The sequence below is a fragment of the Varanus komodoensis genome, unplaced genomic scaffold (assembly GCF_004798865.1).
Source record: "Varanus komodoensis strain SLA01 unplaced genomic scaffold, ASM479886v1 scaffold2, whole genome shotgun sequence".
Taxonomy (NCBI): Eukaryota; Metazoa; Chordata; class Lepidosauria; order Squamata; family Varanidae; genus Varanus; species Varanus komodoensis.
The window spans coordinates 65,515,328-65,543,278 of record NW_025335568.1 but is presented as its reverse complement, the minus strand read 5'-3'; the positions used below and the strand labels follow the sequence as shown (position 1 = coordinate 65,543,278).

The window sequence follows — 27,951 nt, the reverse complement described above, 5'->3', positions numbered from 1 at the left end:
ATAGATAGATAGATAGATAGATAGATAGATAGATAGATAGATAGATATTGAGATTATATATATATTTATATATATATATATATAAAACCTAACTCTTAAGAACAAGTTTTCTGTTTATATCAGCTTTCTCCAAATGGGTGCCTTTCAAACACACAGTGGCCCACTGTGGGTGGGGATAATGGGAGTTCTAGCCCAACTCATCTGGAGGGCAAGAGGTGGAGTAAGGCTGGCACACAATATGAGCGCCGCACACTAAAAACTTGGATAAACGAAGCCCCTCCCTTCAGGTCTGCAGATGACGTGGTGGTTGTTCTCATCCACATTAAGCACTTCAAAAACTTCTAGCATCAAGAAGCTGCTTAGAAATGGAGCTTGGCACCAGTGAGAGAAGTCCTCCATTCAGCATTCAGCTTCATCATGACTGTACTAGGTGGTCTCAGCCAAGCCCACTCTCCTTCAGTTTCTGCCTGTCCTTGGGCAATGCAGAAATCAGGGCTGGCACCCAAACTAGGTACAGCCGGGCACCTGCCAAGGACCCACACTTCTGTAAGGATCCTCTTCAACCGCCCTGCCCACTGAAGTAGCTCCTCTTTCCCACTGCAAACTGCTCATCCACTGCCTTTCAATCTGGCCCAGGTGAAAAGAGGGAACTGCTGCTCAAGTAAGCAAGCAAGCAGCAGCCATGATGGAAAAGAGGATGAATAGCAAGAGAGGCTGATGAGGGAGGGAATCAGCACTTTTGAAAATTAATAATACTAACCGACTTCATAGGGTTGCAGTAAGGATTACTGAGAAATGAATTGGGAACACTATGAAGGACTTATAGCGCTGAGCCATGGTATTAGTGTCATCAAGTTTTCAAACAGTTCCAAATAGTTCCCTTCTACAATGTCCACATATTTAGAAAAATGGGAAGATCAGTAGCATTTATGCCAGTCTTTATTGCTTGGCAAATGTCATAAACAGAACTATTAACAGGGCTGGAGATTAACCCTTTGTTATAGCAGATGTCTTCAATGGTAAGGACAGACCCCAGAAAGTTTTGTTTTTCCTTGTTGAGTTGCCCAGCTTCCCAGTGCCCTCTTCCCCCAGCACTGCATCACTGCTCCAGAAGGCTCTCTCCACAGCCTCTCTGGATGTCTCTTATTTGAATATTTGGGAAGGTGCTGAAGATGTTTGCTGGTCTCCTTCCTTCCACATACAGAGTGGTGTCTCTAGAGCTGGGCCTTGGCTCCAATGAGACCACCTGGAGTGACAATGGACAGGATGAGTCCTGCATTATTGCTGCAGTAATTTTGGCATATAATATGAGTGAGCATAAAAGACAAAAATGCCCAACCTCGGGGGACATTTTTTCTTCTTTAAATCAGGTCTGGTAAAGTAGAGGCAGCTGTATAGTATGGAAAGGTTGTTGGGGATGAAGGGAAAAGTTGGCTGCCAGCATGACAGCACATGATCATCTAAGGGTTTATGTATGTACATATGTATGTGTTTTGTACCCTGCCTTTCTGCCAAAACAGGAACCCTGGATGGGGTTTTCACTTCACCCCAAGGCCAGAGTTTAGGGCAGGGTCTGAACTAACCTAATGCCACCACTGTGAGGAACCCGCAGGTCAGCTTCCACTTCCACACTGGCATTAGAGCTTGTCATGCATTGCACCTGCAGCCAGAAGGTGAGCTCAGGGGGCTTGGTGCAGGCCAGGTAGCACAGAGAGCTCTGTTCACCGACAGCTCTGAGCTGCCTGATGATCACTCTGCCTCACACCTGCTAGTCAACCCACTAAAATGCTGCAGTGCAGTGGTGGCAGTACCAGTGAGTCACGCAAGCTGGGCAGCGCATGCATGCCCATCCCGTGTCTGCTTAGCAGGGTGTGTGTTGTCCTAGACAGCTTGTTCTTCTTCCTTGGTCAGGGGAATGTTCTAATGCTTTGTTCTATTTTAATTTGCCTGCTTTCCAGTGTGAACACAAGAGGCCTAAGCCTTGTTGACATGCTAGGATAGCAGTACTCTTACATAGTTCCAATCCATATAAATGGCAGTTGTTCAGGAACTTCCTAGCATGCAGGGAGACAAGTGTGTCAATTTGCCTTTGTCACATACTGAAGGATAATTCCGCATGTTTTGATTTGCTATAATATTGAGCTCACCTTCCTTGAGATTTTGGGTGTGTAGAGTGATTATGTATTAAACATTGATAATAAAAGAATAATACAAAGGATGTTATTATGCCTTGTTCTAATTCAGAAACAGAGAGTACATTCTTTCAGGATTTGTTCCAGAGACTGTAAGTCTAAAAGATAATTGTGAATATATATTAAGAGAAAGGGCAGAGAGCTATAGGCCCACCCTTCCCTAAAAGAGGAATTGATGGCAATTCTATCATATGCTGCACAGTTTTCAGAAAAATAACCTCTTGGCACAGTTTTGTGTCCATAAGAGAGTCGCTTTTTTAGCAAAGGACATTTGAGAAGAATTTGCTCCACCCCAAATAGCCTGCCAATTCCAGAACGGCTGTTTTGTTTCCCAGAGGTAACGATTCTAGGAAAATGGGCCTAATGACTTGGAGAGAAAGCAGAAATAGAAGGAAGTGACAACTGGACTTGAGACCTGGCTTGGAACTGTAGCAAATGAAATGAACAAAAGCTATTTGACCCAAGCACAATAAAACCGTTCTCTCTTCTTCTTTGAAGATGAATACTTTGAAAAACAGAAGGAATCAATGAGTGAATATTGCCTGCATATGAAATCAAGGAATTCGCACTGCTAGTTTGAACCTTTTCAGGAAAGGTGGTGCCCTCAGGATATTGGACCATTAGGCCATACACTCACATCCATGCGCTCTCTGTGGTTCTGCATTTCAGAGCATACAGCTTCCCTGAGAAACCAGAGACATCAGAGGAAGAGCTGATAGAACCAACAAATAGCCCCAATTCAGCTTCAGTAATCAAGCTTATAGCATCAGGAACATACTGGGCAACTTAGTACTCTACTGAATACATGGCTTTCCCAGAGTAGAAACATTTCCCTCTGTTGCATCAGAATACTCAGTTTCTACTAACCTTTCTTAGGGTGGCAATGTATTCTACTCTACAGAGAAGAGTGGGAGAATATTTTCTGTTGGTACAAAGCTTTTTAACCTGTGACATAAGCTACCCACAGCTTCATAAAGGGTAGCATCTTCCTGTATAAACTTGGCCTTCTCTCACAATGTACAGTATCTAACTTACTTGTTCAGCTCAGCTTGAGCCATCTGCTCTAAAGCACCCCATGTGGGTCAGACTAGATAATCTTTTGGTGACTCTCTCAGGGAAGTGCTTCTGCCTTCAGGCCCTGCTGGAAGGCTTCCTCCAGTTTGCATCCGGCCACTTTAAGAAACAGGATGGGAGGTCATATGGGTAATCAGGACTCTTAGGTTCTTAACTGGGTGGGCCATTTTGCCTCACCAGGTTACTCCTTATAGGGCTATGTATTCACACACACTCCCAAAAGACGCTGCAGCTGACTACACATCCCTGCTGTGGCATGTGGAGTGCATGGCAAAATAAGCATGCATCTACTTTACAGTAAAGCCAAGGTACATGGATCTATTAAAACAGTAATGCAGGTAGCAGCCCTTGTAAGTGCACAAACTGGAACTGGGCCATGTGTTATGCTTGCCATGGGACTATCACTGAAAATGGCCTCCTTGTGGCAAGCCCCTGCTGTAAATCTTCCAAGCTTTCTCCACATGGCTTGACTCAGTTGTGCAGTAAAGCCCCCAACTCCTGCCAGCATCTCCATGAATGACCCCACGTGGTCATGCAAACCCATGTGGCAAAGCATTTCATGTTTGCAGCACTTCCTAATTTTGGTAGGAATGGCTCACATTAATGCTTCGTCACCTGAAGACCAAAATAAAGACTACCCCTCCTGCATGTACACAACCGGTATAAAGCTTTTGATCGCATCTATGGAATGCGCTCCCCAGAGAGGTCTGCCTGGCACCATCGTTATTTGTTTTTTGGTGCCAGGTTAAGACCTTTTTATTCCTGCAGTATTTTAATAAGTTTTAATACTGTCTTGTTTACATTTTTAATTGCAGCCAGTGTGGGTCGGGAATTTTATTTATGTTATTTATGTTATATTTGACATTGTAAGCCGTCCTGAGGCTTTTTTGCGAGTAGGATGGCATATAAATATTTTAAATAAATAAATCTGTCTTGTCACCCTAAACAATTTGGGACCATGGCACCTTCAGGAATGCCTATTCCTACATGAGTATACCATCTTGTAACGTTATCAATGAAGGCCCTGTTCAGGGCAGCCCCTATGCCCAGCTTCTAAAGTGGGATAGCACTTCAACTCTGGAATACTCCTCCAGATACCGTGGAATACTATCCCTCCATCAGGCTCTGTGTTTGGCATCTTTCAGAAATACCATGGAAATCCAGCTTTTTGCCCCTGTTGCTTTTAACACAATTAGATGCAATGGATACATTTGTGTATGATTAAGTGGGAAGCCTATGCCATAATAAACATGTTAGTATTTAAAGGAGGTACAAAACATTGTTTTAACCAGTATTTCTGGTTTCAGCTGCCAATCAGTTTGCCTTTTGTAGTAGTAGTACATTGTTATCTGTATCTTTTATGTCATCAGCTGATCCAGGAGCCTTTTCTTGCGGTTAAAAGAGGTGGGGTGCTTTATCTTGGAGTAAATAAATATAAGGATGCAGGCTGTTAATTGTTTTAAACTAAACCTTTTCTTCTGATGAGTCCTGGGTTCCTTACAAGATCAAAAATTTTGGGATATAAATGCAACAATTCATGAAAAAACTGGAGAGGGCAAGAACTGAGCCTGGAGCTTTCCACAGTCAGCAAGCACCCCTGAGTGCCGTTCCCCTTAATGGGCAACTTCTATAGATCTGTAAAGGACACAAAGGCACTTAAGCCAGGGAGAAGTGCTGACTTGTGGAGCGAACCGAGTAAGGCACAAGTGCACTTGAGAGCCTTCAGCTTCCGAGGGCTTGATTCATGTCCTGACTCCTGACACTGCCAGCGTGATCAGCATTCTGAGATGCTGGGCTCTTGACTCCAAGAGCTTTATTCTTGCCCTGCTCATGCTCCTCTATCATTTGCTCTTTTCTTCTTCTTCTTGCTTTCTCAAAAGGAGGGGGAAGTAGAGCTGGAAGCCAAAAACAACTGAAAGAATACTAAGGAGGGAGCAAGTGGAGTTCATTACCAGGGCAGCCTGCACTTGCTCTCCCAATCACATGTGGGGGAAGATGACAATGGAGGCCTTTCAAGGGCACAGGCATAAAAACAGCAAGTTGGTCTAAAGTGAGGAGTGGGCAGCAGGATGGCTGAGCTTTCCACAGTGGTCTGTGAGGGAACTTGGCTTGCATGCTTGCCTTTGAAAGGCTGAGCACATCCTAACTTCAACAACTGGCTTACAGAAACATTTCTTTAGGTATTTATTTAAAACTCGGACACTTTCCTTCCTCCAAAGGGAGCACAGAGTAGCTGACAATATTAATAAAACACATGCCAGAAAAACAACCCCAGAAAGGCCATACTTTCCCACCAAAACAATCCTTTAATAAGTTGACCTAAAAACACCCACATTTTAAAAAATCAGCAGCTGAAAGCTTCTATTAATTAAAACTTCTTTAACTCATGTTTAGATAATTGCAATGCAGCTAATGGCACCTCTGCTATGTGGACGTTCCACCAATGGGAGGGGGCAGAGGATGCTCTCTCTCAAGTGCTCAGCGTTCTCATCGCATTCATGAGAAGTGGGATCATGAGTGGGCACACACTGTGCACCAGAGAGCCAGTGTGCCATAGTGTTTAGAGTGTCGGGGTGGGGAACTGGGAGATCTGGGTTCTAGTCCTCACTCAGCCATGCCATTCACCAGGAGACGTTGGGCCAGTCACTCACTCTCAGCCTAACAAGGGTTCTTGTGAGGATAAAATGGAACAGAGGACGGTGTAAATCCCCTTGGGTTCCTAGCAAGAGGGAAAAAACAGGGATGTAAGTGTAATCTAATAATACAAATATCTGAGATGAATAACAGGGAATGATAGCCATGTGTTTGTCTCCCCTGTAAAATTTTATCTGTCTAGCCAGAGGAGAACTCTGTGAATACCTTGGCCTGACAGAAAGTCAGCTAAGTGGGTCCTGGATCAAATCAAGCCAGAACTTTCCCTAGAAGCAAAACCAACAAAACTGCAGCTGCAACACTCTGGGCTTATCAAGAGGAGGGAAGACTCCCTGGAGAAGACAATTATGCTAGGGAAAGCAAAGGGAAAGGGAGAACAAATAAGGGATGGATTGGCTCAGTAAAGGAAATCACAGCTTTGAATTTGCAGGAGCTGAATGGGAGAGTTGGGGACAGGAAATTTTGGAGGGCATTAACTCACAAGGTTGAAAGAAGTCAAAGACAATATCAGAGAAAAGTGTGGGACAGCCATCTGAGTGGGATGCTGTAAATTGGTGACTCCACAACAGCAGGGGTTGGACCTGATGGCCTTCTTGACCCCTTCCAGCTCTATTGCTCTGTGATTCTATGACAACTTGACAGCACATAACAAACAGCACCAACAAAGGTTTAGTCTCATATCCTAAATATTCATAGAGGACTACAAAATGATCAGCACCATGGAAAGATTGAAGGAACTGCCTATGTTTAGTGTGAAGAAGAGAACACTGAGGGGAAAACAGGATAGTATTCTACAAATACCTGAAGTGCTGTCACACAAGGAGGAAGAAACTGTTCTCTACTGCCCAAGAGGGCAGGACTAGATCTAAACTGCTTGATGGTAAGAGCCATTTGACAGTAAAACCAATTGCTTAGAGAGAGTTTGGCTTTCCCTCACCAGAGGAAGATAAATGTTAAGAAAGACAATTAGCCTCTTTGTATAATCTCAGATTCACTGAAGGGATTATTTAAAAAACAAAACAACAACAATTCAAAGAGCTAGACCGCAATCTGGAAAAGCATTGATTCAGATCTCATTCAACCAAATCTCACTAGGAGGTCTTCCACACGTGACTTATTATCCCAGCCGCTGTTATATGTGCTCTGTTTTGATAACTAAAAAATGCACTGTTTCTATGCTACTGTTAGGCTATTGTGAATAGTGCCTTTCCTTCTTTTACAAACAATAATGGAGTTGTATTTCATGACCAGGTAAGCAGGGAACTCTATAAAAACAATCACCAGGGAACAGTCCAGAGGCAGATCGATGATGAAGCTATGGGGTTGGTCAGTGCCTGGATGGGTTTCAGACCTCCTGAAAGCCCCATTTATGCCCTGGGAGGAAAAGCAAGTTGTAAATCCTCCAAGTCACAGAGCCAAATTCTGCTTTTTTATTTTATACTGTTATTTTTATTGGCATATTATGAAGTTTATAGGGTGCAATCTATGTATGTTTAGACAGAAAAAAGGCCTAGCCATTCCCCAACCAGCTATGCAGTAAGCACCACTAAATGCACTGGATTTTACGTCTGAATAGGATAGCTCAACCCTTTCCCTGTTTTACAGAATAAATTAGAGAGAAGCCTGAGATCATGATCTGTTTTCTGAGCACACACGCTATGTTCATATATCCTTGGTTCAGAATGGATGGATTTGGAAATGGGGCTTAAAATAGTTACTCAACTCAGAAGCAAACTTTCTTTTTCAATCCCATTTTGAAAACAAAACACCACATAATTTAAGCTACCACCTACTGCAATCAAACCATAGCAACCGGTTATGAAAATCTCTTTAAAGCTTCTGCATCCACAGAACAGCTATTCCAAACTTGTGTCAACACTGGGTTCAGCTACTGCATCTGCTACATCATGTGACAAAAAGTTATAGAAGGAGAAAATTCATTCAAAGCAAGTCAACTTGGCTGGAATGCCAAGGTAAACAATTTCAGGAATGATAAAGTCACTGAAGGTGCAAGGTTATAACCCTCCCAGGGAGCCGTGTAGTTAGTAGAGCAGGTTAGAGATCTAATACATATATAAATAAATCCTATGTGAGTTTAGATGGAAGCCAAGGCCTACAAAACAAGCATGCTGGGAGTTGTAGGACCCTTTCCCTCTCTACACTTGCATAGGATTGGACCCTGGGAGGATACAAATGGATTCAGGGAACAGAGTAGCCTGAGGTAGAGCAGGAGCGAACAATTTGTGGCCATATGGTCAATTTGGGCTACAACCCTTACAAAGCCTCACTATTGGCTATGCTGGCTATGGTGGACGAAGGCTGCAGGTGAAGGCATCTGGGAGGCCGCAATTGAACAAGGCAGAGTCCTGGTCATGGCACCTGCTGGCTCCATCAAAACGATGGTACCAAAGCTGGTAAGAAAGCAAGCGATTTGACTGGGAAAGTGCAACGCAAACCAGACACAGCAGGCTTCTGAGGGCTCTACGAACTGGTCCCCAGAATTATATATGCAATTATATATTTGCATTTAGGCAAGTCTGTTTAAGATTGCAGCCACATAGCACTATCCTTATTTGCTCAGAGGGAATTCTCAAAGAACAGTTAAGGATTTGTCCTAAGATTACAGCCTTAAAGAGCCACTGGTTTTTATCAAAACCTACAGTACAATCCATGTCAACAGTTAATAGGTCCTACAAATTCATTTGGGTTCACTCCCAAGCCAGTGGGTATAGGATTACAGACTTAATCACGGGATTAATTCTCCAATTGAAATCAGTGAGGCGTAACACCTTCGCTAGATTGAGCCATTTGTTGCTAGGTTTAATGGAGAATATGATATTGGGCCGAACTACATCAAATTTATAGCAGTCTAATTTACAGTGTGGAATAGTCAAGAATAGATTTTGGGAGTTGCATAGAAACCTTAACTGTACAGCATTGCTATGAATGCATCAGAAAAGGGGTTGAGGAGGGAAAGAGGAGGCTAATCTGTGATTGTTCACTACCTTTGCTTGTGGCGTTTCTATGCAGAATGACCTTTAAGAGCCAAGAATATGTCATGATTCAGCTCCTGCAAGGCAACATTCTCCAAATCCTAATTAAAAGATTTGTATTAAGCTTCAGCTGGCGTAAAGAATTTGTCACATTCTTTAAAATGACAGCAGCTCAGTAGGAATTGGTATCCATGAGCTGGAGAGAATCCCAAGATGTATTAATTACTTTAATTTCCAGTGCTTAAAATGTGTGTAATGACCACAGAATTTAGTGCAAATAAGAACCTAATAGGCACACAAGAACCAGGTCAGACCTGTTTGTCCATGTAGCTCAGCATTTTCTATTTTGGGGTCTCCAACATGGTGGCCATGGGCACCAGTGCATCCACTGATGTTTCTCTTCATGCCCATGACGTTTTCTCTTGCCCCTCCTACATTTTATTTTCTTCAGATTTTAAAACGTTGCTTTAACAGGGCAGGTGCACACCCTTGCTGTAAAGTGAGGTTCTGCCCTCCAGTGCCCAGGGTACAGGAATGTGTTTTTGCATCTTGGAGTTCAGACCCTAACTCTGTCTTCTGCAAAGGTTTTGTAAAAGGATATGATCATATTCATTTGTTTCAAAGTTTGCCTTCCGCAAATTGAGTTTAAGAACTGGTGTAATTTACCAGCTAATATCTTGACCCACACATGTTTTGTGAACCCTCTAGAGAACTTTGGTTGGCTATCGGGTGGTATAAAAATTTATTTTATCTATTTATTAGATTGAATGCAGTGTAAGAAAAAAGTGGGATAAAAAAGTGGTTTACATATTTGTCCTCCTTCTGCTCTCAATCTTATTCCCACAACAACAAGCCTGTGAGGAAGGTTGGGCTGAGAGTCTGTGAGTGGCCCAAAGTCACCCCATTGGCTCCATGGCTGAGAAGGACTAGAACCCAGGTTGCCTGAGTCCCAGTCCTGTGCTCTTAACCACTACACCACAGAAATGTCTTCATCTGCAACCTCACCAACATCAACATTAAGGCTGCCAGTTAAAGAAGAAGGAAGGTTTCCTGCACCTTTAACAGTGGTGAAAGAGAGGAAGTGTAATCAAGTGTATATACACAGTGGAGCCAGGAGGATCAGGATCATGCTCCATGTACCGGACTCTAGTCTACAAAACCTTATGCCATAATAAATGTGTTTGTCTTTAAGGGTCCACAAGATGCTGTTTTTGCTGCAATGGGTTAATCAGCCACAGACATTAGATTTCTGTTGGAATAACCAAGTTTTGAGGAGGTGGTGATAGCAATGAGGGAGCCAAATGGTTCGCTCCAGGCAGAGAGTTCTACAATTTTGGCACAACCACAGAGAAGGCCCTCTTCACCTAACATACATTCACCATCACCCACAGATACAGGTGTGGGACAAAGAAAGATTGTCCTGCAGATTGCAAGGGAAAGGCAGGTTTTTAGAAGGGAAGATGGTTCTTTAGGTACTCCAGCTCTCAATCATCTAGGGCAGGGGTGCTGAACCTATTTCAGCCTGAGGGCCAAATTCCATTTTGAAACAGCTTTCAGGGGGTCAGATTCCAGGGGTGATGGGGTTGAAAACAAAAGGGACAGGGTAAAAAAAGCTACCATCTTGTAGCTTAAAGTTGTTGCTAGTGGCAGCTAAGCCTTGGGAGAAGCATTTCAACCTTCTAGAATGAGGAAACGGCTACATAAAAGCCAGGAAGCCCGCAAATGATCAGTGCTCAGAATGGCTCCAGGGGAAGGATGTGGCCAGATGAGGAACCCCAAAGGGAGTTAAAGATGACCCTCACCCACCCAGCACCTTGAAGTAGACCTGAAAACAACAACTGTAATTGGAGCGGCAAAAGAATGGCATGTTTCTGTGGACTAAGTCAGGGAAAACATTTGCTCTGGTATACTAGATGAACAGGAAATTTGGGTCAGTCCTTCCTTATAAGCATTGCATAACCAGGTCCATCTCAACATATTTTTAGCACCTTGGTGGTAAGTTCACCTGCCCCCTCCAATCTTCTCTCTACCTTGGACATCCCCCTCTCTTCACTCTTACCCACCTCACCTTTTTGTTCCCAGCTACTCTTTCATTCTGTTTCCTTCCTGGCTTTTCATTCTGCCTACCACCTGCCTCCTTCCCTTTCTTGCTGTACTTCAAGAATCCCTTTCTTAAAATGAGGCATTCTGGGTGAAGTGGCCCTGGAGATCATCTGAGCACTGCAGCACAGGAGATCTTCCTGCCACCTCATTCGGAATGCCTTGTTTTAAAGAAAAGCCCTTTGAAGCTCAGCATTTGGACCTGGTTGGCTCTCCAGAGATCCCTGGAAAATCCTTAGAGCAAGACACTGGACAGGAATGAAGGCTCTCTGGGCGCACCAGATGGGTTGGTGGCCGGCACTGGGGAGAAACTAGAGCACTGCTGCCTCTGCCTTCAGGAGACCATTTTGGTGAACAGGCTGCTGCCCTGTTCACCCTCCCAAAGAAACAGGCACATACTGGAATTCTGTGTTGCAATGGGGGTCACTGGTACAGATGTCATTGGAAAGGAAAATGCAGAAAGATCATGACACCAAGCTGCCCTCCCAGGTTCTGATGCTTTAAAACTACAGGAATCCTTGGCCAGGAAAGTGACATTTTTTGTCCTCTTGATGTAGTTGATGTCTTCCTGGGATTTCCAGATCCTCCAATAGGGTTCATCTTTCAGTGTGGTTAAGTCCACCAGAAATAGACAGAGCCATCTCCTTTTTAATAAACACCTTTCTAGTCCATCTCCTAGACCCAAACCCTGAGAAGAGTGACTTCCTGGCTACATGCTTGTCATGAGAGTGAAACATGTTTATGTGGAAACCAAATCCCTCTGCTAATTGCTAGAGTAATCAGATGCAAAAAAGGATGGGGTCTCTTGCACCTTTAGTAGCTGCACAGAAGAGGAATTTTCAGCAGGTGTAACTTGGCATGCATCTGGCCACCCTACCAACCACCATAAAAGGAACAAGAAGTAAATATCTTCATCACAATCTCGGCATGTTATGCTCCCACATTTTCCAATCACCACTTCTTTTTTTTCCACTACAGGCGCACGCACACACAGGGACAAACACAGAACATTACGGAAGAAAAGAGGAAGAACTACCCACTGACTTGTGAGCAGTAGTGCTAAGAATCCTTCTCCTGCAAGTATTAGGTATTTCTTACAAACCTACAAATTTCTCTTTTTTAAGGGAGATAAGAAGTGCTTCTGTCTACTGTAAGGGGAGAGTTCCAGCCAGTCCTACCTTTCCAGGCTTGGAATTCTGGACTTCAGCAGAAATACAGATAAGCACTATCACCTGCTAAAATCTGCACAAGTTAATTTTAAAGGCATAGTAGTAGGGAACAGCAGTAACCCTAGAAGAATCTGGTGCTGTACAGAAGGAGAGAGGCAATTATATTATTCAGCCTGTTTGATATCTTGTTTTCAGGAGTATTTACCCTCCAAGCACCAGTACAATGGACAGTTGCAGTATCACTGAAATTTAATGGAGCCAACTTTTTACTGCTCGTTGCTCCTATGTCTTTAGCAGCAACTTCCTTCAGCAAACCTCATCAGATGATAAATAGTAATTTATTTCTATACTGCCCCACAGCCAAAGCTCTCTTTATTTATGCTTATCTGAATGCATAAAGTGGGAGGGGTTGCAGATCAAGCTGCCATTAGAGCGAAACAAGGAGACTGAGCCTCCCTCCTCCCTTTTTTGGGTCAGTTGGTAACCTTACTAAAATTATTGGTGAAAAAGCCAATGATTTGAACCTAATGACATGAAATGCACCAGGCGTTCAAGGCCAGCTCTGCTTCAATGTTCTATCAGGTGTTATACTCTTTAGGAATGCATTTACTTCTTTTAGCTTCTGGCATCAGCAAAGAACACTCTCTTTAAAACCATGTCTAAATTTACTTTTTCATCTCTGTCCTGTGGGATAAATTTACCTCCACCTCCAACTAAGCGCCCTGCCTCCTGCCTTGTCAATCAGAATTATGCTGCAATGTAAACTGAACAAAATTCACACCATAAAAGGAATGCCTGTCATGTCCTGGCAGGTTACCATAGCAACAATGATACAGCTTCATTTTTTGACTAAGGATCAAAGGGTACAGCTTGATTGGTGCCCCTTTAAAAGGGAGGGGTATCCATTAGTGACTTTACACTCTATTTTTACACCGAGTATTTCAAAGCAGGCAAAAGGAATGCATGTACATTTGCTTCTTAAACCCATGTAATGGCTGTCGAGTAAAGAGACAACCTTTTCTAAAAGCAAAGCGCATTGCCTCTATAGGCATTCATTTCTATCTTCCTGTCCGTATGGGGGGCTGAGATCAGAGAATGAGAATGACAACTTATGTGCTGACAGAAAGAGAAACATTTTGACAGCTGGAAAGTAGCCAGGTCAGGAAACCTGGGCTGGCCTTACTGTAAGGCCATGAAATGGCGGCCTCTGAAGGCTGTTTTGTGGGAGTCACGAAGGGGCAGCGAATACTAAGTGTGCTGGGGGGCTGGAGGACTTTTTCTGACTAAACACACATAGAATTGCACTCTTAATGTATGACTGCTATTGTAGATTTACTACAATAAAGTATGGAAATAAATATGGAAAGGGGATTGCAGGATTCTTTAGGTGGCAAAATATCTTGGGTTGGCATTGAAGAAAATGCAGGTTTCTTCCATGTTCTGAGTGTATATGGTTTGCTTTTGGGTGAACAGAGGTGCTTACTCTGTTAACCTGTCCTTCTGTGTGCTCGGTTTTTCTATGTGCTTTCCTGATATATGCTCAGCTTATTTATTCATTTGTGAATAAAGTGTTCCGGAACTCTGGTGATCTGGGTTCTAGAGCCCACTCTGGGTTATAGAGGCCACAAAACTCACTTGAATTTGGGTCAGTCACAGCTGCTTAGCTTAGCCTACCTCACAGGGTGGTGGTTGTGAGGATAAAAAGCAGAGGAGGAGAACCTTGTAGGCTGTCTTGGGTCACTTGCAAGAGGAAAAGGGCAGGGTGTAAATGTAATAATGTGATATTAATAATTTTTATAATGAAATCTCTAATACTCTGCAAAAACCTGTCCTTCTGAAACACTGTACCTTCCAGGGAAGTAAAAGACACATACTATGTCGCCTATGATGCTCCGACACGGTGGTATATATTAATGCTTGACTGCACCTCAGTACTCAGTACAAACAAGAGGGAGATTCTGAAATGCATACCAACAACAATAAGGCACTGTGTATTTCAGCTGGCAGTGGGAGAGAGAGAGACTGAAAGAAAGAAATGTGAGGAAAAAAGACCCCATCTTGAGGGACAGGGGAGAGATTGTCTTAGAAAACGGCTAAAAATAGACATACTACCAAGATGACCAGCAGTTCACAGCTTACCATTATCCATCAAACAGCTCCATCTAGAGTTCCTTAGCTTGGTGGTTTTAAAAACCAAATTAAAACCCCAAAGTTCACATCAACCTTATGCATGCACTTTGCAAAATTAAGCCGTATCCATTTCAGTATGTTCTAGAGTTCAGTCTGCCAGATTTGCAGGGATAAGCATGTGCTCTTGGCTCAGTGGACATGCAGGCACTAGGGTCTGGCTGTGGGGAGCTCTGATCTGAAAGCATGGCCCTGATCCTGCATCTACCCTCAAGGACTTTCGAACCTATCTTTGTGACTGAGTGGGCACGAAATGTATGTACGTCCCTACCCCTTCAAGAGGACTCCAAGTTTTGATCCCATAAAAATTCAAATGGTTCACTGGATTTGATCCCTGGTTCCATTTGTAGTTATTCACTGACAAAAAAACAGAGCACAAAATAAATAAATGGCAGCCATTTCACTTGTTATATAAAGTGATCAGCAAACTTGGCAGAAACATCCCATTTCTACTGAAGTAATTGCCTCTAATCAGCCTGACACAACAGAAATTAGAGCGTCTTTGATTTATTGTGTTCTGTTTACTCGGCATTATTCCGTGCTCTGTCTCCCTCCTTCCAAACATTAGACTAGCAAGGCACCGCCCTCTGCAGTCACCTAACTGATCTTGGTGCGAGGCCATTTCGGGAATTCTAGTGCTGCACTTTCTACACCAACAAGCACAACATGCTGCTGTGCATCCTCCTCCCCCAGCAGAGACTGCTTTTATTCAGGGCTTGTCCCAGACAACGATTCCCCTGCCCTGACCTCCAGGATACTATAAGCTGCCGGGAACTCCAGCAGAGCATTCCAATCCTGCCTCTCTCAGCTCTCTTTTCCGACTGGGAAAGTGGTTAAGAATGCGTGTCGGGTCTCAGGAGATGGGGCTCTAGTCCCTACTGAAGCCCACTGGGTGACTTGGAGCCAACCACTGCCTCTCATTTTAACCTACCTCACAGGGTTGTTGTTCAGATTAAAGGGATAGTAGGAAAACCTTGTAGGTCAACTTGGGTTCTTTGAAGAGGAAGGAAGGCAGGATACAAATGCAATGTAGTAATAACTGGTGCTCAGCAACCCATGGAGCCTTGCTGATGGAGCCACTGCCTTTGATCCCTTGGGATCCGCTCCCTTTTAACCCATATGTTCCTCATCTCCTGCTGCCCACATCCCTTGGATCTTTTCGCCTGAGGTTTTTTCCTAAAATCAATGACCCCTGTCTCCCATCTATACATACTTTTTAACAAAAATGGGTGTTCTTAGGGGACAGAACTTATATTCTTTAAATAAATATACTCAAGAGTGTATGCAAACGTACGCTTTTTTGTGCATCCTATGGGTCTGAGCCCCAGATGTCTTTGGTGCCTAGCATTGTGCCTGCTTAGTGGCGCTTATAATACTTCTGCTAACCCCTGCGTTCTGTCCCCCCATCAGGTGTGCTCTTAGCTCCATTTCTGTCCGCGTTCATCACCTTCGAGAGAGGTGTACTACATGCATGTTGTACGCAGAAAAGCATACCCTGTGTGGCAATCAGGCTTTTTAGAAGCCCCCCTGCCCCAGGGGTCAAGGAATTTTGAAAGAGAGGTCACAGTGGCAGCAAGGTTGGCTTATTCCTTTGCTCCCCAGCCCCAAATGTTTCTCTCACACATGCCTGCCTTGCTGTTAAGACCCAGTGTAGCACGATGGTGAGATCCTGGTCCTACTACCCCCTTGGTCATGAGGCTCACTGGGTGATTTAAGTCCAGTCACAGGCTCTCACTCTTACCTATCGCACAAGGTTGTTGTGAGAATAAAGGGAGTTTTGTAAGTTACTTTGGGTTCCTTGCAAGAAGAAAAGTGGGGTATTTATTACATTTATATCAAGAAACTCAAGGAAGCTTGCATAATCCAGTTCTTCCTTTCAATCTTTTCAGCTGAGTCAGTTTTAAAGGCAAACCTACCTGTGTGGAGAACTGCCCAGCCAATTGCACAGGCATATTTAGGCAACTAGCCAGCATAGGCTCAGAAACATAGAAACAGAGCAAGTCAGAAGGGGCCTCCTGGGCCATCTAGTCTGACCTCTGGCTCCAGCCGGCTCCATTCATAACATGCCTACCATGTGCAAGTCCAGACTATCCTTAAATACCCTCGCCAACAGGGCTTCAACCATCTCCTGTGAAAGCCCATTCCATACCCTAAGGGTTCTAACCATCAGGAAGTACTTCCTGGCATCCATCTTAGATCTTGGTTCCCTGAGTTTTGCTGCAAACCAACTACCAACCTTGTGGCCCTTTGCTGCATCGATTCCAATCTTGCTATATCCCTGTGGTAATGAGAGGCCCAGAACTGAATGCAACACTCCGGCTGCGGGTGTACCAGAGTCATACAGAGTGCAAGTAATACCTCTCTCAATCTAGAAGCCATGCTTCTGGCTATGCAACCAAGGGTAGCGTTCGCCCTCTTGACTGCGTCACACTGCTGACTCATGTTTAGACTGCAGTCGACCAGCCCCCCGAGATCCTTTCCACAAGTGCTGCTCTCCAGCCATTTGTCCCTTAACCTATTCTTATGACACCCATTCCTATGCCCCAAGTGCAAGACCTTGCACATATCCACAATGAACACCATCCTGTTGTCCTCTGCCCACTTCCATAGTCTGTCCAGATCCTTTTGCATCTGGAATACCTGCTCCTCAGTTGTGGCCATTGCCCCGGTTTTCGTATCGTCTGCAAATTTGATCAACAGACTGGTCACCCCCTCTTCCAGGCCATTGATGAAAAGATTGAACAGGATCGGGCCAAGGACAGAGCTCTGGGCAACTCTGCTTGTCACTGACCACCATCCCAATGATTCCCCACTAATAGTTACCCTCTGGTTTTGGTCTGTCACCCATGCCCTAATCCATCAGACAGTGCATTGGTCTATCCCACAACTCCTCAATTTCTAAACCAGAATATCATGCGGCACTTTTTCAAAGGCCTTGCTGAAATCCAGGTAACCCACATTAACCGCGTCCCCTCTGTCTAGCCACCTCAAAATCTTGTCATAGAATTTCACAAGGGGTTTGTCTGCCAGGAGTTTGGGGTCAAATTCTTCCTGGGTCATGATGTTCACTGGGTGACTGTTTCTTAGCCTGACCTACCTTATAGGGTTTTGTAAGGATAAAATATGGTAAATCCTGTTTATAGTGCCTTAGAAGACAGGTGGAATGAATAACTAAGCCAGTAATTAATCTAAAGGCTGTCAGTCACCACTGCCAACTGATTTTCTACCTTTGGTGTTGATTATTACTAGTTAAGTGAGTCTAGTTTTGTAAAAAGCCCACTTCTTATCATCAAAAAGCCCATGGCGGAGTCCTTCATGTCTAAGCAGGTTTTTAGTACATTAAACTGGCAAAATGTTCACATGCCTGGAATTCTATACATTTGGTTTCAAGGAGAGGAAAACTGAACTCAACTTGTTTCTGTTGACACCAACTCTGGATGCTATGGAACCTATGTTTTCACTCAAACGTTCCGCAAACCAAACGTATTTGGCTTTTTTCCTCCACCACTTCTGCTAAGACTTCCTAAAGCTCAGGCCATCGTGCATGCAAGACATGGCCTAGGAAGAACCTGAGATTGTCCCAGCTGGAAGCATGCAGCAGAGCGGAGCGTGTCTACTCTACATATGCATCCTTTTCTTCTGAGACCATGTCCACCAGTTTATGAAGTCAACATCAAGCACCCTGGTAAGAAACCTAAACAGGCCTCACCTCTACCTCGAACATGGACCTTACCTTGGTGTTAAGGGGCAGCTGGAGCAACCACTGGAAGTATGGGTTGGTCATGCACAGATTCTCCAGTCTTGGATGCTTCAGGTGCTGAAGCAACTGGTGGCAAGAGGAGGACTCCAACAGACATCTATGAAGTTTCCTGAGAAACAGAGTCCCTAAGAGAGCCTCCCTTCCATGTTTCCTCTCTGAAGGTGGTTGGCCAGACTTTGGATTGTTTGAAAGGGTTTAGTGGTGTCATTGCTAGTGTACAGTCTTTTTCATGATGCTGAGTTAGGATGGTCATGTATCCTACATTACAGAGGACACTATTCTGTTGGAAAGGCTGTCAGAAGACCACCGTCTGTTGGATAGCATTATCTTTTTAATGGGCTGATGAACCCAAGTTCAGTTTAAAGATAAGTAGCTTTAAGAAGCAGGGAAAGCTGGTGACTCCTGGGGCTTTTTACCCATTGCAGATTTTATTCTGAGCTTTATGGGCACTATCCAAGGGGCTCCATGGAGGTGATCCTGTCTGTGGGATGGGTTAAGCACCACGGATAGCTTCCTATAACATTCAGAATAAACACTAATGGAGAAGGAGCTCCGCTGATATCAGATTTATCCTTGCTGGGAAAGCAGAATAAGCATCCTGGAATTGCCCATCAACACTTAGCACCTGAACAATCTTTCCTTTTACAGTGAGCTGCATTATACTTCGACAATTTTTTCTAAGTTTGCATCGCTACATATCCATATGCAAAACTTAAGTAAGAGTTTTCTTTTGGCTGCTCTAACGTTCTTTTTGTTCAGCTATACGAGCCTCAGGTGGGAATGGGCAGAATTCATGGATCTCCGGGACAGACTGAATCCGGAGCTATGCCAGTTGTTAGCCTGCAATGGGAAAACATTTGGGAGAGGCAACTTCTGCCTGACCCAAGATCTGGGGCACAAGTGTTGCACATCTAATGAGCCCATGTTCATTTAGTAAATGAACAAGACAGATCTCAGTTAGCAGCTTACCTTCCCACAAAACCTGGCAAAGGTTCATTAATTTGCAGCAGCATTTCAACCAAACTGGCCAAGTTAGTGAAGCTAGCCAGCACACGTTAAGGAAAAAGTGTACTTACATCTCATTTACTTTCTCTTCTGGGCCCTGAACTTGGCCAGTAACCGTACCTTGTCTGGAATTTCTAATCCAGCCAACTACTCCCACTTTCCTAGCTTTTTCCTCTGTATACTGGTTTGGAAAAAAACAAAACAAAAAGAACAAGAGATACAGAGAATTTACTCATACCAAAACATATTAGCATCAAAACTTCAATTTCATTGCATCTGACTTCCTTCTTTAGCACTCGCTTTTCCACATTCCTTTGCCACCAATTTGCCTGCCACTTCTGAACTCAGCAGAAGAAATAACTACTTCCTCAGGAAGGTCAGGGGAAGGGAAGAGTGCCATCTATTTGCTCTGCATGTTCTTCTTATATTGACAAAACTAAAAGCCAGACACACCTCCTTCACATTACGATCTAGATCAGGGGTCTCAAACTCAACTTACCTGGGGGCCGCTGGAAGTAGAGTCTGGGTGAGGCTGGGCCGCATCAAGGATTCCACCACCGCGGTGGTGGGGGGCCGCTCATCCTGCGTGGCTCCCGGAGGCCGGCCTGGGCGCCACCGGCACTTTGAAGGCTGCAGGGCCCCTCCCCCGTGCCCCCCGTCCCGGCAATTGGCCCGCGGGCCGTGCGTTTGAGACCCCTGGTCTAGATTGTAAGCAGAAAGGCTGTAGTCTTTTTCCTGATGTGTTAGAAATTACGTGTAGATTTTTTGTGTGTAGGAAGACATGTGCATTCTCAGCTGGTACAGTCCAAGACCCAAGCCTCAGCTGCTGTCTTATTTATTTCTATTCAACACCTTTCTGCTGATCAAAATTCCCTTGGTCATGCAAATTAGGCCTTATATTTAAATTGCTAAAGTACATTTTTCAGCTTTTATTATGAAGACAACCATTTAGAGTGGGAATTCAAAAAAACTACTTTAGGGCCTCCACGTATTTTCAGTGGGGGTTTGCTTTCTTCAAACAGCAGTCCCCTATAGTCTTATTCCCAAATGCTTTGAAACTTAGTTTCAAAAAAGTTTTGCCATGTGGCATCAAGGACTGACATGCAACAGAAATAGACCCCATTTGGATAATCACATCTTGAATTACTAGGCAAAAATATTCATAGCCCTTTCGACTCTGTACTCTGACCATAATTCCCTGCCTTCTTCCTTAGTAAGCCAGGAGGTATTGAATTAAACACAATTTCCTGCTATAGCTTAACTAGAAAACCATGGGTACCAGGTTGGAAAAAAGACAGGATCTTAACCAATGGTTTAAAATTTAAGATCCTGGCTTGTTCCATGCATGATCAGTATATGTTCCTTGTTTGGCTGAAAAAGGAAGCTATGGTAAGCGAAGACTTCTGGGTAACTATCGCACACAGAGATGAAAAGGAGGGATTGCATGCACAAGCATAATGTCCAGGTAAAACTTAGATATGATTGCATGAGCAAGGTCATGATGCTTAAAGTTGATCTGATCACATGGAACAAGTTGGATCCCACCGAAAAGAACAAAGTGAACATAATATAGCACAATATTATTTTTATGCCTCTCCTCCCAGTAGGATGAATAATTTTGTTTTCAAAAGATTTTCACATCATGAGATGTCCAGAAGCAGCAGAAGAAACTGGGTAGGAATCACCCTGCAATGAGTTTGCCTGTGAGAAATAACACCATTAAAGGTCCTTTTCTTAAATCTCCAGGAAACCTCTGCAGTCCATCTTCCAGTTCCAACACAGGGCATTAAAAATCAGGACAAATCTCAATGCAATGGACAAATATCAATGTGGTGGACCAAGCCATGGTGAACTGGTTGTTCACAGAATAAGTGGCTGTGTCAGACAGAAGACTGAGCTTTCTACGGGCTGTTCTCCTCCTCCCCCCTTCCTTCTCCAGTCTGTATCCTAATGTCCTTTAGGATATTAGGAAACCACCTTGCCTCACCATCCCTATTCTGATTGCAGTTCCTTTGTATTTGTCATTGTTTGTTCTGTTATTCAGAGCCATAAAAATGTATATTGGGACCAACAGTTTCTTGTTTCTGGTCAGGCTATTGGAGGCATGCAAGTGCATACTTACAAGCACACATAGTGTTGCCTGATTAGTGTCCTTCTAAGTTTCAACTGTCAAATGGGGCAAAGTGCAGTTGGTAACACAGACAGAAATGCACTAGGCGAGACTGCAGAGAGATTCATTTGCACACAGTTACTGAACTGTTGCTGGAAAATTACTGGTAAAGCAGCAAAGAGTGCACTTAAAGAAATCCTTAGCAATGGATTTCTAATGTTGAACTGACATTTCTTAGTAACATCCACATTTTCAACACTTTCCAGGTTTCCAACTACTCAAGAGACAGGCAATATTACCACCACTCCCAAATACATACACACATTTTCAGAGCACTTACTATGCTTACAGTTCTAAAAACAAAAACAAAGCAAAAACCTGAGAATGTGGTTGTATAGGATGCGCTTTGCCTCCATTGACAGCTGACACTTGCAAGGATATTGAGCAGGCGAGATCCATACATCTGGCAGCCACACCTGGTTACACACCTGGTTACCTCTGAAAAGCTGATTCTTTTTTTTTTTCCATTACCAAGTCATTTGCACATATGCCTGGGACAATTAAAGGTGAAGAACAAGGAATGGTTGTTCCGAAGTGCAATTTCGGCATCCGTGGAAGGGTTGTCACTAGTGATTGCACAGGAGATATTATGTGCAGCAGCAGTGAAGGGTTTTTGCCGCTGTTGCCAAGTGCTTGCAAACTGCTTTCCATATCCCATATGATGCAGTTGGTTCTCCCAAATTCAGATGACAACCCATCATAGGGTTAATATGGTGGCTTGTGGCTCCAAAACAAGCCACTCTGTAGGAAGCAGTCTGGGTTCGCATAATATGACAACCCATGGTGGTAAGATACCCACAATGGGTTGCTAGGTTTTGTGTGAATCCAATCTCCAGCTCAGATCAGAATCCAAAAGTTACACTTCAGTTAAATTCTCAGCCATTTGTAATCTCAGAAATGCCACTAAATGTAGCAGATGGAAACTTGATCCAGGGAGGAGACCCTTAAGTAACACTAATAGACATTTTTAAAGGGCAGACAATACAAAAATGACTCCATATCATGTATTTACAGTAGAACCTGATTTTATAAACTAATGGTGGAAAGAGGAGTTCATAAAATAAAGTTCAGCAAATGGTATTACCACAGACTTAATTGGGTATGTGGATTTCATTGAGGAAAGAAATCAATGGAAATGCTTATGCTGATTTATTTTTCAGTGATACAGTACATGATCAACCCCAACAAGTCTATTGTTCTTTCAATCTCTGAACTAGGCCCCAAATTAGTCTTTTATTGTTGCCAGAAAAGTTCTGGATGCATTTTTTACTTGAGAGAATTTGCAATCTTCTTTGCAGCCAAATCCCTCAGGCTTTTCAAAAACAGGAGCTGCACCACATCACTTTCCTCTTGATCTTCCAACCACTGCAAAGCGATTTCTAACGCATTGTAGGCTTCAGAATGGGAGGGCCCAGGAACAACTACAGTGTTATAAATGTTCTCAGCATCAGAGTCTTCCTCTGTCTTGAAATCTGTGAATTCCCGTTTGAGGTACTGAGTACTTGTCTGGTCAACAGATAACTTCTCATGATGAGCACCAAGATGATGAATCCCATGGCGCGATTTGAATCGTGCCAGCCATCCTGAACTTGCCTTGAAATCAGGATTACCATTCAATTTCCTGTTCATTTCCAAGGCCTTTTCACACAGAAGTGGGCCCGAAATGGGCTCACCAAGACTTCTCATGTGGGAAAACCAAGCATAAAGAGCATCTTCTAACGTTGAGTTCTTTGCACATTTCATTGTTTTTCGTTTCTTTTTGCCATTTTCACTTCCCATTGTTGAAACAAAATGCAAGAGAGTGTCTTTGTTTTTCTTCAGTTGAGAAATTGTAGATTTCCCAATTCCAAACTCTTCTGCCAACACTGTTGCCGTCTCGCCTTTCTCCAACCTTTCAACAATCTCTATTTTGCTTTGGAAAGTGAGCACAGTTCGCTTGCGTTTCTTGGTCATTGTGAAATATGGTGTGTTGCTCATACGTAATCGTTCCATACTGTGTATTTTTGCCTATGGACCACAGGCATAACAAGGTGCCCAACCTCTGCGCAATACTTACGTTCATATACACATACCTTGGTGTCTTTTCCTCATCTGGCTGAATAGATTTACTTATTCATACAATGAGTGTTCATAAAATCAGGGTACTACCGCATTGGAATAAACAGGTCTCCATTAAAACACACACCACAGACACACAATACTTAACTGTCCTGATTAGCACTGAAAACATGGCACTGCAAGCTCTTCGGGTCTCTGCACAGCCTACAGGCCTTATTTTTAATCTCAAAAATATGATATAGTAGTGGTGCAAAACTGATGTACTTCATGTTGCCTTACCATTCTGAAACATACACCTAGGAAAGAATGAAAAGAATATTAAATTAATAAATATTATTTGTTCAAAGCTGTGCAACAACACTTTACCTAGATTCAGGAAATAAGAAGCTAAAGCAGGGCTGAGCAACTTTTGGCCTTCCAGATATTTTGGCCCACAACTCCAATCATCCCCACCCAACATATCCAATGGTGAGGGACAATGGGAATAATAGGCCAGAACATCTGGAATGCCACAAACTGCTCATCCTGAGCAAGAGGAGGTATAACAAAGGATGTAAATTTACATTGCATTTATTATGAAGGATAAAACAGTTTGCAAGTTGATAGTTAATTATGAACAGCTACTGAGGGACAAAAGATAGTTGCTCTGATCTAGCAAGGAACTTCCAGATGCGCAATGTTAGTGAACTGATGCTTGCATGATGATGTTCAGCTAGGTCCTCCTGACCGTACAAGACACACCTATTGAAGTAGATGGGGATGAACACTGTTTTGTGAAGCAGCCATCTCTGCATGTGTTGTATGACTCGGGCATCAATCTAAAGTAGCTTATATATTGTATAAATACATTTTGGTGGTATTTGTGTAATTTTAATTATGTTTCTTAGTAAGTTGCCCTGGGGCCTGGCTGATCCACAAAGATGGAGTATAAATGTATTAAAATCAGTCATATGCAGCTAGAACTAAAGTGGGGCCACAGCATTTCATTTGTAAAGCTTTTCTACCAGCTAACCCACTTTCTGTGGTTGCAAATCTGGAAAACAGATTGAAGCCAACACCATACCTTGTTTAGAATCAAATAGCAAACCTGATCCTAAGGAAATCCAGGTTATAGTCCCACTTCTGCCACATCCTCTGTCTGAGACCTGCTTTACATTCTCCATATACAAATGAGGAAAACAGGACTTATTCATCAGGCAGGAGGGTGCTTTATGGAAAAATCCATTACAGACACTTAGCTGCTAGAAATTAGTGGGATTTAAAAGCTGCTTAAACCGGCATGGATCACGCGCAGTATATAAAATCTCTTACTTTCCCATTGTTCTACTGAAGTATAACTTGCATTTTTAGGTTCTAAAGCTAAGGAAACTGACTCAGAAGCAAATTTCACTGAACATTATGGAAATGACTTCCCTAAGGATTAGGTTTTCAACTGTCTCACTGCCAAATTAAGCAATTAAGTAAATAAATTACTTGATCAGCAATGAGATTGCATTATCTTGTAATAGCAGGTACTTTGTCATACAGATGTGGATGTTCATTTGTGGAAAAGTTAGTGGGCAGAGTCTTCACACTTATGAAACATATGTGCCTCCAGACTAATGAAATTATCAGGTTCTTTTCACATGTAGCCACATGCCTTCTGGCTGTTAGATATGAATCCCAGCCACACATGTAGAATATAAGACTTTGATGCCTTCTTAGGAGTAGCCCCCAGTTGTGCAACACCTTCCCCAGAGTGGCCCCCCCGGCACATATCATAATATAATGGCTGGATTGTTTTTAGCCATTCCTGACCTGCACCATGGGGGACAGGGATCTTTCTAGATAAATGACTAGTCAAGGAGAAAACCTGAATCCCTCTCCCTGGTTAGTTTTTAATCTGTCAGATAAACATTATTACTATCTGAATTAATAATATAATTCTTCACCTGCAATGTGAAATGCTAGGGCTGAGGAAAGGAACCGTATCCATTCCTGCAGTGAACTGTTGTTACTGGCTGTCAAGTCATCTCCAATTTATGACAGCCCTATGAATGAATGCCCTTCTAAATGTCTTGTCCTTGACAGCCCTGTTCAGTCCTTGTAAACTCAAGGCTGAGCTTCCATCATGGAATTGCTTCTGTGAACCAGTCATTGTGAATCATCATTCTCCACTAAAACAAATCCTACCACAGCATTCCCGAACCCATTTCCTACGGTGCCTTTTTAAATCCAATACGATTTACTTCTAAGTAAACAAACCAACTCTATATTCACACTGATTCCTTATCTCGCCAATTCTTCCCCTCAAATTAATTAATGTTTACTTTTTGTTTAGCATCCATTACAGTTAAGGATCATGCAATGTTCTTCACTAGCAAAATACATATTGCAAGCTCCTTGCAGCAGAGAACTTGAGAGTTGGTGCGGTGTTTAGAGCGTTCAAGCATACAGGCAGTCGTATAGCCCTTTAAGCCTCGATGCCCTTAAAGGCCCCTTCCAACTCTAATTCTATTGTAACCTTCCTGCTGGTACCAGAAGCAGGACTAAACTGCTCAGGGTCAATACCCCTGCACCGCCACGACTTTCTGCCTAGCAAATACACCCCACTGCGCATGCGTTTTAGGTTCCCCGCTGTCCCACTTCGCTCGTAACCGAACTTGAGCGTGCGCGGCGCATTCTCCAGCCTACGAAGCGTGCGCACTCGAGTAAGAACTGCGCACGCGCACTTCGGATGCCGGCTTTTCGCCAAACCCGGCAGGCGAGTCTCGCGCATGCGCCATGCAGTTACGCTCCGCAAACCTCTCCCCTTTCCCCCCTCCCGTTCCTCCCCTAATAATTTACTTCACCCACTTCCCCCGCCCTTTCCCCTCACCTTGCACTCGGCCGAACACCTCGTAATCCACCGATTTGAGGACCTGGGACATGATGCTTGCAAGGGAAAGGGCGCAGCACCTCTCCTGAGAGAAAGGGCAGAGAGCGCGAGCGGAGAAGACCAAGGGCGGCTCTAACGGACTCAGCTGGCTGAGGCCGCGACGGAAACTCGCGAGGCTCAAGCTTCACGGGATAGCGACCGCCCACCAGGTTAATCCCAAGTATAGCAGCAGGGGAAGGCGTGGGGGACATCTCAAGGAGAACTGGAAGAGCTCCGAGTTTCAAGGGAGGGTCTTGAGAGAAGGACGCGAGCCCTCCAACCAACGCAGGAGACCGTCTTGGCCCCGCCCCCAGACAGGGAAAGCGCCTGGTGTGCTTTCCTTTTCCCTCCCTGTTTGCTTTTCCTTTAGTGTCGCGCCTATTGGATTTTGAACCTGCGGGAAGCACTAACTTATCTTTTAATATCTGTATAGCTCTTAGAAAATGTTGGGTGGTAAATATTTTGATTACCACACACCTCTCTGCAAAGATGCGCGTGTAGATAAAGGTTGTTGCAACCCTCCCAGAGAGGTTACCTCTGCAAATTACTATGCAGTCTTATGCCTCTTTAACCAGAAGCTTACTCCAAGATCAGTGCAATTACAGCCCTTATTTGTTGCAAAAAATATTGCTGAAGTGTAAATTGGCATCTTAATGATTTATGGTGCCCTTCCAGTTATGTTTAGACAGAAATGTTTTGGGATTTTATTCTGCCTAAACATGCATGGGAATGTGCCATAAATAAGTTTATTGTGACATATGTTGAAATGCCATAAGGTTTACTTGGTCAGATGCATGAATTGTTAACATTATTTTGTAAATAGATGGATACTTGAGTTATGTATACTCTTCTATGCATGCCCACATGGAAGCAAACCCCACTGAGTTTTAATAGGATTTGCTTCGAATTAAACATCCAGAGGATCTGGCTACATAAAATGACAAAGTTTCCCTTTGGTTGCTAATTTTTTGTGACATTTTGGTTAGGACTGATAAAGATTTTTTATTTATTTTACATATTTTTTAAATTTGTATGCCACCCCATTAGCCATAGGCTCTCTGGGCATCTCTCAACATAATGAGCAATATTTAACAACAATTAAAACAATAAAATTCATTGAAATCCTATTGTTACCTTTGGATTTTTGCTAATTGATCAACAAAGCCAACTATTACTTTTTTAAAAAAGAGAAACAAACATTGAGTTCAGAAATTATAATTAGCATGGAATATAGTAGCTATGCTAATTGGGATCACAAGTATGCAAGAAATCTTCCAAATCTTGAAGATTTACTGACTCATAAGCCTGATTCAAGGTGCTGGTTTTAACTTTTGAAGCCTAAATCAGGTACCTCAAGGACAACAACTTTCTATATGAACCTGTCCAGTATTAAGATTCCCACTGGAGACCCTTTACCATTCAAAGTAGGGGGTGACTCAGAATAGGACTTTTCCCATTCTGGTATACACACATACACACACACAAGCATACCCTTGGGGATTTGGGGTGTCTTCAGATGAATGGTTCCTAATACTATCATTGAAAAGATATTGCACAGTTATTTTATTTATCCCCTGAACAGATGTTTTCCCCCAATGGAAAGAAAACAGAAGAAAGGGAGGAAAACAGAGTTCCAAGATGTCATTGACAGGAGTACCAGCACAACCCTGGTAACTTTTTGTGACTGAAGTAGGG

General features: G+C 43.3%; 1 protein-coding gene across 9 annotated transcripts in view; it reads right to left on the bottom strand.

The window, feature by feature from the left end:
• ACYP2 (acylphosphatase 2) overlaps nt 1–26,520 on the bottom strand; it is a 59,101-nt gene extending 32,581 nt beyond the window's left edge. For 4 of the 9 annotated variants that reach the window (XM_044428249.1, XM_044428243.1, XM_044428250.1 and 1 more), the window contains exons 1-3: nt 26,218–26,517; nt 23,640–23,656; nt 19,204–19,313 (exon numbers count right to left, since the gene is read on the bottom strand). In XM_044428249.1, the coding sequence (XP_044284184.1) occupies nt 19,204–19,313; nt 23,640–23,656; nt 26,218–26,269 (179 nt within the window). In that variant the 5' untranslated portion in view covers nt 26,270–26,517. Of the gene's footprint in view, nt 1–19,203; nt 19,314–22,436; nt 23,657–26,217 lie in introns of those variants that run through there. The other 5 variants (XM_044428242.1, XM_044428247.1, XM_044428244.1 and 2 more) reach the window with 5 other exon arrangements.
• Between the last annotated feature and the right edge of the window lie 1,431 nt (nt 26,521–27,951).